This window comes from Scyliorhinus torazame, chromosome 28 (genome assembly GCF_047496885.1).
Source record: "Scyliorhinus torazame isolate Kashiwa2021f chromosome 28, sScyTor2.1, whole genome shotgun sequence".
Taxonomy (NCBI): domain Eukaryota; kingdom Metazoa; phylum Chordata; class Chondrichthyes; order Carcharhiniformes; family Scyliorhinidae; genus Scyliorhinus; species Scyliorhinus torazame.
Window position 1 is genome coordinate 33,844,962 of NC_092734.1, and position 14,658 is coordinate 33,859,619.

A 14,658-nucleotide genomic window follows, 5' to 3' on the forward strand; every position below is an offset into this window, starting at 1 on the left:
GTGGGGACGGGTCTGTCACTGTATAACACTGGCGTACAGTACTGGTGGGGACTGGTCTGTCACTGTATAACACTGGGGTACAGTACTGGTGGGGACGGGTCTGTCACTGTATAACACTGGCGGACAGTACTGGTGGGGACGGGTCTTTCACTGTATAACACTGGGGTACAGTACTGGTGCGGATGGGTCTGTCACTGTATAACACTGGGATACAGTGCTGGTGGGGACGGGTCTGTCACTGTATAACACTGGGATACAGTGCTGGTGGGGACGGGTCTGTCACTGTATAATACTGGGATACAGTGCTGGTGGGGACGGGTCTGTCACTGTATAACACTGGCGTACAGTACTGGTGGGGACTGGTCTGTCACTGTATAACACTGGGGTACAGTACTGGTGGGGACGGGTCTGTCACTGTATAGCACTGGCGTACAGTACTGGTGGGGATGGGTCTGTCACTGTATAACACTGGGGTACAATACTGGTGGGGACAGGTCTGTCACTGTATAACACCGGGGTACATTACCAGTGCGGACGGGTCTGTCACTGTATAATACTGGGGAACAGTACTGGTGGGGACAGGTCTGTCACTGTATAACACTGGGGTACAGTACTGGTGGGGACGGGTCTTTCACTGTATAACACTGGGGTACAGTACTGGTGGGGATGGGTCTGTCACTGTATAACACTGGGGACAGTACTGTTGGGGTCAGGTCTGTCACTGTATAACTCTGGGGTACAGTACTGTTGGGGACGGGTCTGTCACTGTATAATGCTGGCGTACTGTATTGGTGGGGACGGGTCTGTCACTATAACACTGGGGTACAGTACTGGTGGGGACGGGTCTGTCACTGTACAACACTGGGGTACAGTACTGGTGGGGACGGGTCTGTCACTGTATAACACTGGGGTACAGTACTGTTGGGGACGGGTCTGTCACTGTATAATGCTGGCGTACTGTATTGGTGGGGACGGGTCTGTCACTATAACACTGGGGTACAGTACTGGTGGGGACGGGTCTGTCACTGTATAACACTGGGGTACAGTACTGGTGGGGACGGGTCTGTCACTGTATCACACTGGGGTACAGTACTGGTGGGGACCGGTCTGTCACTGTATAACACTGGGGTACAGAACTGGTGGGGACAGGTCTGTCACTGTATAACACTAGGGTACAGTACTAGTGGGGACGGGTCTGTCACTGTATAACACTGGGGTACAGTACTGGTGGGTACGGGTCTGTCACCGCATAACACTGGGGACAATACTGTTGGGGACGGGTCTGTCACTGTATAACATTGGCGGACAGTACTGGTGGGGACGGGTCTGTCACTGTATAACACTGGGGTACAGTACTGGTGGGGATCGGTCTGTCACTGTATAACACTAGGTGACAGCACTGGTGGGGATCGGTCTGTCACTGTATAACACTGGGGTACAGTGCTGGTGGGGACGGGTCTGTCACTGTATAACACTGGGATACAGTGCTGGTGGGGACGGGTCTGTCACTGTATAACACTGGCGTACAGTGCTGGTGGGGACGGGTCTGTCACTGTATAACACTGGCGTACAGTACTGGTGGGGACTGGTCTGTCACTATATAACACTAGGTGACAGCACTGGTGGGGATCGGTCTGTCACTGTATAACACTGGGGTACAGTACTGGTGGGGACGGGTCTGTCACTGTATAACACTGGCGTACAGTACTGGTGCGGATGGATCTGTCACTATATAACACTAGGTGACAGCACTGGTGGGGATCGGTCTGTCACTGTATAACACTGGGATACAGTGCTGGTGGGGACGGGTCTGTCACTGTATAACACTGGGATACAGTGCTGGTGGGGACGGGTCTGTCACTGTATAACACTGGCGTACAGTGCTGGTGGGGACGGGTCTGTCACTGTATAACACTGGCGTACAGTACTGGTGGGGACTGGTCTGTCACTGTATAACACTGGGGTACAGTACTGGTGGGGACGGGTCTGTCACTGTATAACACTGGCGTACAGTACTGGTGGGGATGGGTCTGTCACTGTATAACACTGGGGTACAATACTGGTGGGGACAGGTCTGTCACTGTATAACACTGGGGTACATTACCAGTGCGGACGGGTCTGTCACTGTGTAACACTGGGATACAGTACTGGTGGGGGCGGGTCTGTCACTGTATAACACTGGGGTACAGTACTGGTGCGGATGGGTCTGTCACTATATAACACTAGGTGACAGCACTGGTGGGGATCGGTCTGTCACTGTATAACACTGGGATACAGTGCTGGTGGGGACGGGTCTGTCACTGTATAACACTGGGATACAGTGCTGGTGGGGACGGGTCTGTCACTGTATAACACTGGCGTACAGTGCTGGTGGGGACGGGTCTGTCACTGTATAACACTGGCGTACAGTACTGGTGGGGACTGGTCTGTCACTGTATAACACTGGGGTACAGTACTGGTGGGGACGGGTCTGTCACTGTATAACACTGGCGTACAGTACTGGTGGGGATGGGTCTGTCACTGTATAACACTGGGGTACAATACTGGTGGGGACAGGTCTGTCACTGTATAACACTGGGGTACATTACCAGTGCGGACGGGTCTGTCACTGTATAACACTGGGGTACATTACCAGTGCGGACGGTTCTGTCACTGTATAACACTGGGGTACAGTACAAGTGGGGACGGGTCTGTCACTGTATAACACTGGGGTACAGTACTGGTGGGGACGGGTCTGTTACTGTATAACACTGGGGTACAGTGCTGGTGCGGACGGATCTGTCACTATATGACACTGGGTTACAGTACTGGTGCAGACGGGTCTGTCACTGTATATCACTGGGATACAGTGCTGGTGGGGACAGGTCTGTCACCGTATAACACTGGGGACAGTACTGGTGGGGACGGGTCTGTCACTGTATAACACTGGGGTACAGTACTGTTGGGGACGGGCCTGTCACTGTATAATGCTGGCGTACAGTATTGGTGGGGACTGGTCTGTCACTATCACACTGGGGTAAAGTACTGGTGGGGACGTGTCTGTCACTGTATACCCCTGGGGTACAGTACTGGTGGGGACCGTTCTGTCACTGTATAACACTGGGGTACAGTACTGGTGGTGATAGGTCTGTCACTGTATAACACTGGGGTACAGTACTGGTGGGGACGGGTCTGTTACTGTATACCCCTGGGGTACAGTACTGGTGGGGACCGGTCTGTCACTGTATAACACTGGGGTACAGTACTGGTGGGGACGGGTCTGTCACTGTATTACACTGGGATACAGTATTGGTGGGGACGAGTCTGTCACTGTATAACACTGGGACACAGTACTGGTGGGGACGGGTCTGTCACTGTATAACATTTTGAAAAACCTGAGGATAGACAAGTCCCCCGGGCCTGACGGGATATATCCAAGGATTCTATGGGAAGCAAGAGATGAAATTGCAGAGCCGTTGGCAATGATCTTTTCGTCCTCACTGTCAACAGGGGTGGTACCAGGGGATTGGAGAGTGGCGAATGTCGTGCCCCTGTTCATAAAAGGGACTAGGGATAACCCTGGGAATTACAGGCCAGTTAGTCTTACTTCAGTGGTAGGCGAAGTAATGGAAAGGGTACTGAAGGATAGGATTTCTGAGCATCTGGAAAGACACTGCTTGATTAGGGATAGTCAGCACGGATTTGTGAGGGGTAGGTCTTGCCTTTCAAGTCTTATTGAATTATTTGAGGAGGTGACCAAGCATGTGGATGAAGGTAAAGCAGTGGATGTAGTGTACATGGATTTTAGTAAGGCATTTGATAAGGTTCCCCATGGTAGCCTTCTGCAGAAAGTAAGGAGGCATGGGATAGTGGGAAATTTGGCCAGTTGGATAACGAACTGGTTAACTGATAGAAGTCAGAAAGTGGTGGTGGATGGCAAATATTCAGCCTGGATCCCAGTTTCCAGTGGCGTACCGCAGGGATCAGTTCTGGGTCCTCTGCTGTTTGTGATTTTCATTAATGACTTGGATGAGGGAGTTGAAGGGTGGGTCAGTAAATTTGCAGACGATACGAAGATTGGTGGAGTTGTGGATAGTGAGGAGGGCTGTTGTCGGCTGCAAAGAGACATAGATAGGATGCAGAGCTGGGCTGAGAAGTGGCAGATGGAGTTTAACCCTGAAAAGTGTGAGGTTGTCCATTTTGGAAGGACAAATATGAACGCGGAATACAGGGTTAATGGTAGAGTTCTTGGCAATGTGGAGGAGCAGAGAGATCCTGGGGTCTATGTTCATACATCTTTGAAAGTTGCCACTCAAGTGGATAGAGCTGTGAAGAAGGCCTATGGTGTGCTCGCGTTCATTAACAGAGGGATTGAATTTAAGAGCCGTGAGGTGATGATGCAACTGTACAAAACTTTGGTAAGGCCACATTTGGAGTACTGTGTACAGCTCTGGTCGCCTCATTTTAGGAAGGATGTGGAAGCTTTGGAAAAGGTGCAAAGGAGATTTACCAGGATGTTGCCTGGAATGGAGAGTAGGTGTTACGAGGAAAGGTTGAGGGTGCTGGGCCTTTTCTCATTAGAACGGAGAAGGATGAGGGGTGACTTGATAGAGGTTTATAAGATGATCAGGGGAATAGATAGAGTAGACAGTCAGAGACTTTTTCCCCGGGTGGAACAAACCATTACAAGGGGACATAAATTTAAGGTGAATGGTGGAAGATATAGGGGGGATGTCAGAGGTAGGTTCTTTACCCAGAGAGTAGTGGGGGCATGGAATGCACTGCCTGTGGAAGTAGTTGAGTCGGAAACATTAAGGACCTTCAAGCAGCTATTGGATAGGTACATGGATTACGGTAAAATGATATAGTGTAGATTTATTTCTTTTTAAGGGCAGCACGGTAGCATTGTGGATAGCACAATTGCTTCACAGCTCCAGGGTCCCAGGTTCGATTCTGGCTTGGGTCACTGTCTGTGCGGAGTCTGCACATCCTCCCTGTGTCTGCGTGGGTTTCCTCCGGGTGCTCCGGTTTCCTCCCACAGTCCAAAGATGTGCGGGTTAGGTGGATTGGCTGTGATAAATTGCCCTTAGTGTCCAAAATTGCCCTTAGTGTTGGATGGAGGTGTTGACCTTGGGTAGGGTGCTCTTTCCAAGAGCCGGTGCAGACTCAATGGGCCGAATGGCCTCCTGTACTGTAAATTCAATGATAATCTATGATTAATCCCCCCCCCCCCATTTGCTTAGCATCACTAAGAAGCAAACTGATGATTGGGTATTAATAAAGTATCTCTAATCTGTCTCTGCAGGTATTTTAGAGTGGCCATTTTGGACTAAGTTGGTGGTCGTGGCAATTGGATTTACTGGGGGCCTTGTGTTCATGTATGTACAGTGCAAAGTGTACGTGCAGCTGTGGAAGAGGCTGAAGGCGTACAACAGGGTCATTTACGTTCAGAACTGCCCAGAGACTAGCAGGAAATGCGTGGTGGAGAAGTCGCCGATGACAGAGCAGAACCTGGAGAATAAGGAAGCGCCGTCGGTTCAGCGGCTGGAGATTGACTCCCTGCACTGTACCGAGCCTGAGGATTGCAGCGTGGGGATACTGAATGTCTAGCGTTTACACTACATGGACTCACTACGCGGGGGCAATTTTAACCAAAGGTGCCCAGTCGGAAACTGTTGGGACCACGTGGAACCCTGGTCTAATACCCGGGGCCCAGTTTTAAACATCTTTCGAGAGTAAAGAACATTGCGCAGGCAACATATATCGTTCCATCTGAACTTGAGGATGTTCATCCTGAAGAATGAGGTTAAAATTGGCCTTCTCTCTCTCTCTCTCTGTCTCTCTCGCTCTGACTCTCTTACGAAAACACCCAGTTTTAGTAGTGAAACAGCACTTTTGACAGTTTTTCTTTTTCGTTTCAAAGTTTGTGTTCTGTGAAGGTAACATGTATGTTTAGGTGTAAATTTGACTGTATGAAAATATGCTGTCCTAACACTTTTTCCTTTTTTCAATTGAAAGAAAAAAGGGGTTTTCGAAGAAAGTTGCAATATCTTTGGACCAGGAGAAAGTTAAACCTCAAAATCGGTCAGGATTTGTTATTTTCAATTATTATTTTTTTTTCCAGAGGGTCCTTGTCAACGATTTCGCCAGGATAGCCTCGCTGGCTACATCTCAAAGTGCAATTATTCGCTGTTTTGTTTTTATGTTTATTCTCTCTCTCTCTCTTTCCCCCCCCCCCCGATGTTTCCATTTTGTTTTAGAAACCAGCTCGTTTTAATTTCTTCCCTTTTTGTTTTTGGGTATTTATTTATTGGAAAATAAATGTATAAAAACACTGCACTTGGAAAGGCAGAGAACAGAATCTTTCCTTTTTATATGGAGGTTTGTTATTTAGTCGTTGCTTAAGCAGCAGAGATGGGGAAACAATTACTACTTCTATAAGTTATTAATATAAATTTTAAGATATCATTTATTTCTATTTGTTTATAAATGTAACAGCTTTTTGATCTAAAGTTTCTAAATTTGTATTCTCGCTCACCGCCGATCTCTGACATCGAGGGCACGGTACGGCCATTTACCATTGACCTTTGAACCCGAGAGGCCCAGCATCCTTTGGGCTAGGCCGTGCATTCGAAATGGCCCCGCTATCGCCAGGCCCACGTTGCTCTGGCGACTGACGCCAAACTCCATTTTGTTACCTGCGGGATGGGGGGGGGGGGGCACCTGGAATTATGAGCGTCCGTGTGTTCGTGGGGTTTTTTTTTTTTTGAGGGATCGAGTTCCACGGCTCTATCCGTTTTACCACGGCGACCGTAAATCAGCGGCCTTGTCAGCTGGCGAATCCGTTTTCTCGCCAGCCCGGAAATTCAAGCAAGCCGTCCTTTTGGCAAGGAAATTGCACGTTTTAGCGGCGCAGAGATAACCCACCCTTGTCACGGGAGAAAAGATTCGCCGGAAGATTCGTTCTTGACATTTTGTCTGGGCCACCAAACGACTGCCCCGTCCCAAATATCACGAGCCGGCACTTGGAATTCTGGGTTCTTTTTTGAAAAAAATTAATTAAGTTAAATTTGAGACTCCTTTTCGAATGGATGCTCACAGCTTTCTTCAAGGAATGGTCAGTGCCACTTAGGGATCAGAAAGTCCACTTAGTTAATTAGTTGAGTGAAAGGAATCTCTTGGTACAGTCACTCGTACTATAATTAAAATGTATAGTTTTGTATTCCATTGTCTTTTTTTCACAGTACAGTATTAAATGTGTAGTCGACTGCATTGTTGCATAGTTTCCCAATAAACTTTGACTTTTGTTGTACGCGTGTGAATAACCGGACGTCTTGGATGGGAATAACGAGGGGCGGACTTGATGGATTGGATTGGATTAGATTGGTTCTTGTCACGTGTACCAAGGTGCAGTGAAAAGTATTGTTCTGCGTGCAGCTCAAACACATTATTTGGTACATGGAAAGAAAATACATAATAGGGCAAACATAAAATAGAAAGGCACGCGACTGTAGGGGTCTGCGCCACCCTGTGATATTCCCGACATAGTCGGTGATGGGAAGATGGTTTCCCAGGCCCTTCCCCTCTCCATCGAGTTGAAGGGTCCTGAGGATAGTGCAAGACCTCAGCGACACCCTGGGCTGGATCTCCGCGCCCCGACACCGAAATCGCACCCGGCGCCGGAGCGGAGAATTCAGTTTTGCACATGGAATCGGGACAGGCGCCGGTTGCCCGATTCTCTGGGCCCCGAAAAGCGCGCCACACCGCGTCATAGATTATCATAGAATTTACAGTGCAGAAGGAGGCCATTCGGCCCATCGAGTCTGCACCGGCTCTTGGAAAGAGCACCCTACCCAAGGTCAACACCTCCACCCTATCCCCATAACCCAGAAACCCCGCCCAACACTAAGGGCAATTTTGGTCACTAAGGGCAATTTATTGTGGCCAATCCACCTAACCTGCACATCTTTGGACTGTGGGAGGAAACCGGAGCACCCGGAGGAAACCCACGCACACACGGGGAGGATGTGCAGACTCCGCACAGACAGTGACCCAAGCCGGAATCGAACCTGGGACCCTGGAGCTGTGAAGCAATTGTGCTATCCACATTGCTACCGTGCTGCCCCCTGTGGCCATTGCTGGAGGCCAGCCCGCCATTCTCTGCCCCCGACCGGCCGAAGTCACGATGGCATGGATCTAACATGGTCGTGCCATTCGGGACGCTCCGCGGTCGCCATGGTTGGGGGCTGGCCCTGTTGTGTTATGCTACATCATGTAGCATAAGCAGCTTCCTTGATGTATACTCTGACAAAGGAAGGTTCAGACTTGGAGATGGTTTAACACATTTATTGAACAATGAACAATTCTCCTACTTGAGTTCGACTCTCCTGCTGATCTTGCTATAGTAACTCAGTCTAACTAACCAGTCTGCTCTAAGCCACGTGGTGGGTGGGATGCTTCTGATCTGCCCCTGTCCTACTCTCTAAGTGTCGCCTGTGGAAAGAGAAAGAGCATGTGTGCCCTGTCCTTTTAATGCCCCCTTGTTGTAGTGTCACCTCTGGGTGTCTTGACTGCCCATTGGCCGTGTCCTATTCTATGTGTTCATTAGCTGTATGTCTGCATGTCATGATGCCTCTGGTGCTCCCTCTAGTGTTTACTTAGTTGTAGTGTATCTACATTAACCCCTTGTGTACTTATAGTGATGCATATCACCACAGGACCGGGGTATTTTTGGGTAGGCGGTCCGTGTCGGGCGCGCAGCCGATCGGGGGGCACTATGTTTAAGGTTCAGCTGCGCGGTTTGAGTCTGCCATGCAGCACGGCGCGGCCACTGATGGCTGCCGCCCTGCCCGTGTCCGGCTTCTGGCCTGGAAGTGCAGGGGGCCGTATCTGCACCTGAGGCTGCTCGAATCACGACGGGTTCCTGCGAGCCCCCTGCAGGGCTATGAATATGTGGCCTTTTCACGCCAGTTTTTAAGGTGGCGTGAGGACATAGTCCCTGAAACGGAGAATCCAGCCCCCAGCTTCTGGCTGAATCGCACCAGGTGGTCTCCGTCTACCCTACGTGTGGGGCAGGATTCATTCTAGGCCAGATCAGCTAACGCTGACCAGGTTGCCCTCGCTAAAGACATCAGGAAACATTGCCACTGGTGGGAGTGTGTCGGGAAGCTGTCCCGACACGCCTCCCAACCATTTTCCCAGCCCACCACCCTGCACCCAGAGCATTCCTGCCCAATGTGATCGGACGTACGGGCATACATGCCACATGGTCAGATGGCATGTGGTGAGTTGTCAGAGAAAACAGAAACGAGGAGTAGGCCATTCGGCCCTTCGAGCCTGCTCCACCATTCAATATGATCCTGGCTGATGAGCGATCACAATGCCATATTCCCGCTTTCTCCCCGTTCCCCTTGATGCCATTAAAGTATAAAAAAAGTCTATCTCTTGAATACATTCAGTGACTCGGCCTCCACAGCTTTCTGTGGTAGAGAATTCCACAGCTTCACTACCCTTTGAATGAAGAAATCTTTCCTTACCCCAGTCCTAAATGGTCAATCCCGTAACCTGAGACTGTGTCCCCTGGTTCTAGATTCCCCAACTCGGAAAACATCCTCCCTGCGTCCAGTCTGTCCAACCCTGTTAGAATTTTATACATTTCAATCAGATCTCCTCACATCTTTCTAAACTCGAGTGACTACAGGCCCAATTGAACCAATCTCTCCTCACAGGAGAGTCATGCCAACCCTGATGTCAGCCTGGTGAACCTCTACTGCACCCCCTCTGTGGCAAGAATATCCTTTCTTAGGTAGGGAGACCAAAACTGCCCTCAATAGTCCAGGTGTGGCTCACCAAGGCCCTTATAACTGCAGTTAGACATCCCAATTCTAAACTCAAATCTTCTTGCAACATACCATTTGCTCTCCTAATTGCTTGCTGCACCTGCCTCGCCACTTTCATTGAGAGGACACCCAGACCGCTTTGCACATCCACACTTCCCAATATATCACTATTTAAACAATTCTCTACCTTTCCTTTCACTTGGCGAAGCCATCAGGAATATCTCCAACCAGAATTGGTTTTACCCAGAGAATAGTGGGGGCATGGAGTGCACTGCCTGTGGAAGTAGTTGAGTCGGAAACATTAGGGACCTTCAAGCAGCATTGGTACATGGATTACGGTAAAATGATATAGTGTAGATTTATTTGTTCTTAAGGACAGCACGGTAGCGTTGTGGATAGCACAATTGCTTCACAGCTCCTGGGTCCCAGGTTCGATTCCCGGCTTGGGTCACTGTCTGTGCGGAGTCTGCACGTCCTCCCCGTGTCTGCATGGGTTTCCTCCGGGTGCTCCGGTTTCCTCCCACAGTCCAAAGATGTGCAGGTTAGGTGAATTGGCCAATGATAAATTGCCCTTAATGTCCAAAATTGCCCTTAGTGTTGGGTGGAGGTGTTGAGTTTGGGTAGGGTGCTCTTTCCAGGAGCCGGTGCAGACTCAAAGGGCCGAATGGCCTCCTTCTGGACTGTAAATTCAATGATAATCTATGATTAATCTAGGACAAAGGTTTGGCACAACATCGTGGGCCGAAGGGCCTGTTCTGTGCTGTATTTTCTATGAATTGGTGACCCTAAGCCAGAACCAATGTGGCGGTTCTTAACTCGGGCCTAGTAGCCCACGCAGTCCTGTAAACTGCTACAGCCTCGTCAAAAAGGCGGCTTCCACCACCTCAGGATGCGGGAGGCCCTGTTGATCAGGGGTAGAGTTCCTGCCTCTGGGCCAAGAGTTGTTAAACATTGTTTAAAATCAATGTTTTCAACAATGTTAAAAACTGCAATAGTTACTTGAAAGCTTTTTAAAAATTTAATCTTGGCATGGGCCTTGAAGCCTGCCTGCGGTTGTGCAAAGTTCTGCTGCTGCTGATGGCCCACAGTGTCTCATGGTTGCCCAGTCTTGAGTTGCTAGGCCTATTCTGAATCTATCCCATTTAGAACTATTATAGTGCCACACAACACGATGGCACGTATCCTCAATGTGAAGATGAAATTTATCACAAGGAGTGAGCCATTTTCTGTCAAATGCATCTGTGACAGGCAGGTTGGTGAGGATGGGGGTCAAGTATGTTTTTCCCTCTTGTTTTTTCCCACACCACCTGCTGTAGTCCCAGCCTAGCAGCTCTGTCCTTTAGGACCCGGCCAGCTCGGTCTGGATTGGTACTACCGAGCCACTATTGGAGATGAAAGTCGAAGTCACCCCACCCAGAGTGCGTTCCGCACCCTCGCGACTCTCAGTGTTTACTCCCAGTGGTGTTCAACACGGAGGAGTACTGATTCATCAGCTAAGTATGTGGTCATCAGCAGGAGGTTTCCTTGTCCATGCTTAACCTGATGCCATGAGATGTCATGGGGTCCAGGACATACCCACGAATGGTGATGGAGGTGGCTGAGACATTGTCTGTAAGATATTGTTGGCACGTAGGACTATGGCAGGCTTGTCTAGTCTGCGAAATAGCTCTCTCAAGGGCTGGGTTTGCAGCTTTGTGTCCCGGAGCCTAGGTCGATGCGAGGTGATACGTTTGGGTTCATTCCTTAAGAATTTGCAGTGGTTGAATACAACTGAGTGCCTCGCTCGGCCATTTCATTTAAGTGTCAACCACATTGCTGTGGGTCTGGAGTCACATGTAGGTCAGGTCGGGCAAGGACGGCAGATTTCCTTCCCTGAAGGACGTTAGTTAACCAGGTGGGGGTTTTTTTTTTTTTACACGACAATCGATTTGTGGTCATCATTCGACTTTTATATCCGTTTTTTAAAAAATTGAATTCAAATTTCACCATCTGCCCCTGTGGGATTTGAACCCGGGCCCCCAGAGCATTCTCCTGGATTACTAGTCCTGTGACACTGCCACTACGTGACTGCCTCCCCTTGTGGGCGAGCAATTTCCCTTCAAAAGGCGCAACTTGTCAGAGAAAGCAACACGTGAAGGGCAAATGTATTTAATTAAAGAATCAAAAGCTCTCATCTTGAAAGCACGTACATAGACATTAACCACAGCCGCCCGCCACAGCGACAGAAACAGAGTCACTCAGAATGGAAACGCATTGTTGCTCTGGCGTAGTTACATTGTTGGTCCCTTTTTTGCTTTATTAAATCGCAGTCTGTTCTGGGTTTCGGAGTGTGTGTGTGGAAATGAGGGAGTTTTGTTACATTCGTGGACAAGTTCTGAAGTTCCTGTTCTGAGCCTTTAAACTCCCGGCAAAGTGGAGATAAATGCTCAGGGAGATCAGCATTTCAGGCCCCAGTCACAGGGCTTCCTCAGTTCTGCCTGATGGGGGGGAATTCTTACCGAGGCTGCAGAGACACTAAGGGTCTGAGGGAGCCCATCAAAGAGTCTTTTAATCAGCGCTTACAGCGAGGCCATTTGGGAGAATGCCACAGATCCCCTTCTGGTCTGTAAGGAGGTGTGTGTGGGGGGTGGGGTGGGGGTGGGGTGGGGGGGGGGGGGGTGGGGGTGGGTGGGGGGGTCAACAGAATGATCTGCTTGACTAGCAAATTGTGACAGAAATGTTGGAAGATTTCCACATGGTTCGAAGTTGTTCTTCCTGTGGACTGGCAAATGTGGTCCTTCGTCCATCTCGGTTGCCAATGGAAATGGGGAACTAACAAGGGACGTAAACTGGATGGACCAGGAGAGGAACATGGTCTGAGTCAATCAGCTGTGAACGTATTGATTGGCGGAGCAGACTCGAGGGGTCGAGTGGCCTACTCCTGCTCCTAATCCGTCTGTCCGCATGTTTCGATTTTTGTTTTGCTGGCGATGAAGATTAATTACGAGCTGCAATAATGAACAACCGCACTTCAGGGGGAAACCGATGTGAGTGGAGAAACTCTCTCTCAATTTTTTTGCTGCCCCGTTCAAATTTTGTTCTTGTTGACTTCACCAGATCTTTAATTCCGAACCGGGTAGATGTTCAAACCTGGAGCGAACCCGGAGAAGCATTGAACACATCAGGGTGGCAACTCACAACTCACACACAGATGAGCAAAATACTGCGGAGTCTGGAATCTGAAACAAGCGCAGAGGACGGTGGGGGGTGGTGGTGGTGGTGGTGGTGGGGGCGGGGGGGGGGGGGGGCAGGGCACTCAACATCTGTAAGGAGGGGGAAAGCAGAGTTAATGTTTCGAGTCCTCTGGTCCTTCATCCAAACTGTTTATAAAATAAATTTAGATCACCCAATTCATTTTTTCTAATTAAGGGGCAATTTAGCGTGGCCAATCCACCTACCCTGTATATATTTGGGTTGTGGGGGGTGAAACCCACGCAGACGGGGGGAGAATGTGCAAGCTCCACACGGACAGTGACCCAGAGCCGGGATCGAACCCGGGACCTCGGCGCCGTGAGGCAGCTTCATCAGAACTGAAGAGAGGGCGGGAGCAGAATTCCTGGTGCCTTTGCCCTTCCTCCTCCTGTAATGGCCAAAGTTGAATCACGAGCGGGAGGAGTCGGAGGGTCGGGGGGGGGGGGGGGGCCGTAAAGTCAATGGAAGGACATGTTGATGGGGCGAGATGGGTGGGCGAATAACGATGGGGAGCGTAAATGTCTGCTCGTTAGAACAAAGAGCCAGTCTCTGGGCAGCAAATAGAGAGATCTGAGCATCATGGTTCAAACCAATCAGCAGGTGTGTCAGTACATATGAAAAGCTGGTTGTGCAGTGTAGCGCACAATGACTTACGAGAGAGACGAGTAGCGATGAAGTCGATGAGGCTTTATTAAGCGAGACTGGTCCCCAGCAGTTCAGCAACAGAATGGAGCAGCGGGGAGAAGCTCGGGTTCTTATACTCCGCCTTCAGGGCGGAGCCAGGAGTCAACAGCCAACCAGGACCCGGGATCTGTCAGCCAATAGCATCACGGCTTCACAGTCCCGCATGACCCCTAATACATCCTATCATATGCAGATAATCCAGGTAAATAATCATTAAGATATGGATTGAGGATAATGAACACAAACTGTTAAAAGAAGACTTGTTCGCTGTTTGCCAAGCACAGTGTTCAGTTAATGATTGATTTTTTGCAACATTATAAAAGTAGAGAGATATATTGCCGACAGTGGGTATGGCACACTTTCTCTGGAACCATCAGCGAGCTTTGCCTCCATCAGCTGTTGGTCCCGTCGCCCCCCTTAGAATCCGGGCAGTGGGATTATCGGGGGCCATGCTTTTGTGTGCCCTTTGTGAGCTTCCGCCTTCAAACACAAGCTGCACTTCTGCAGGAGCCTCTTGAACTTTGAAGATTTCACTGCAAGGGAAACGGGAGATAGAGAGGGGTCAGGAAAGCCGTGTCGCCCTCCGCATGCGTTGGAGGCTGAAGGATCTAACGCGGGACAAATGAAAATGATTTGAGTGGACTTTGAGTTCTAAACGGTCTCTAAACCGTTATTACCTGTTTCAATCTGCTCTCTCCCCCCATGTGACTGTGTGGCTCTCTGTGACACTCTGTCACTCTCTGTAACTCTTTGTCACTCTCTGTCACTCTCTGTGACACTCTATCACTCTCTGTCACTCTCTGTGACACTCTGTCACTCTCTGTGACACTCTCACTCTCTGTCACTCTCTGTGACACTCTGTGACACTCTGTGACACTCTGTCACTCTCTGTCACTCTCTGTCACTCTCTGTAGTTCTCTGCCAC

At 49.7% G+C, this 14,658-nt stretch overlaps 1 protein-coding gene and 1 long non-coding RNA gene across 2 annotated transcripts in view; one reads left to right on the forward strand and one right to left on the reverse strand.

Moving 5' to 3' along the window:
* marchf8 (membrane-associated ring finger (C3HC4) 8) overlaps nucleotides 1-7,291 on the forward strand; it is a 96,802-nt gene extending 89,511 nt beyond the window's left edge. Inside the window, exon 7 of the mRNA XM_072491840.1 lies at nucleotides 5,285-7,291. Coding sequence (XP_072347941.1) covers nucleotides 5,285-5,589 — 305 coding nt within the window. The 3' untranslated portion in view covers nucleotides 5,590-7,291. The remainder of the gene's footprint in view (nucleotides 1-5,284) is intronic.
* Nucleotides 7,292-11,950: 4,659 nt separating this feature from the next.
* The window catches only part of LOC140403677 (uncharacterized), a 39,339-nt gene continuing 36,631 nt past the window's right edge, over nucleotides 11,951-14,658 (reverse strand). The window contains exon 3 of the long non-coding RNA XR_011938382.1: nucleotides 11,951-14,266. This is a non-coding gene — a long non-coding RNA (uncharacterized lncRNA). The remainder of the gene's footprint in view (nucleotides 14,267-14,658) is intronic.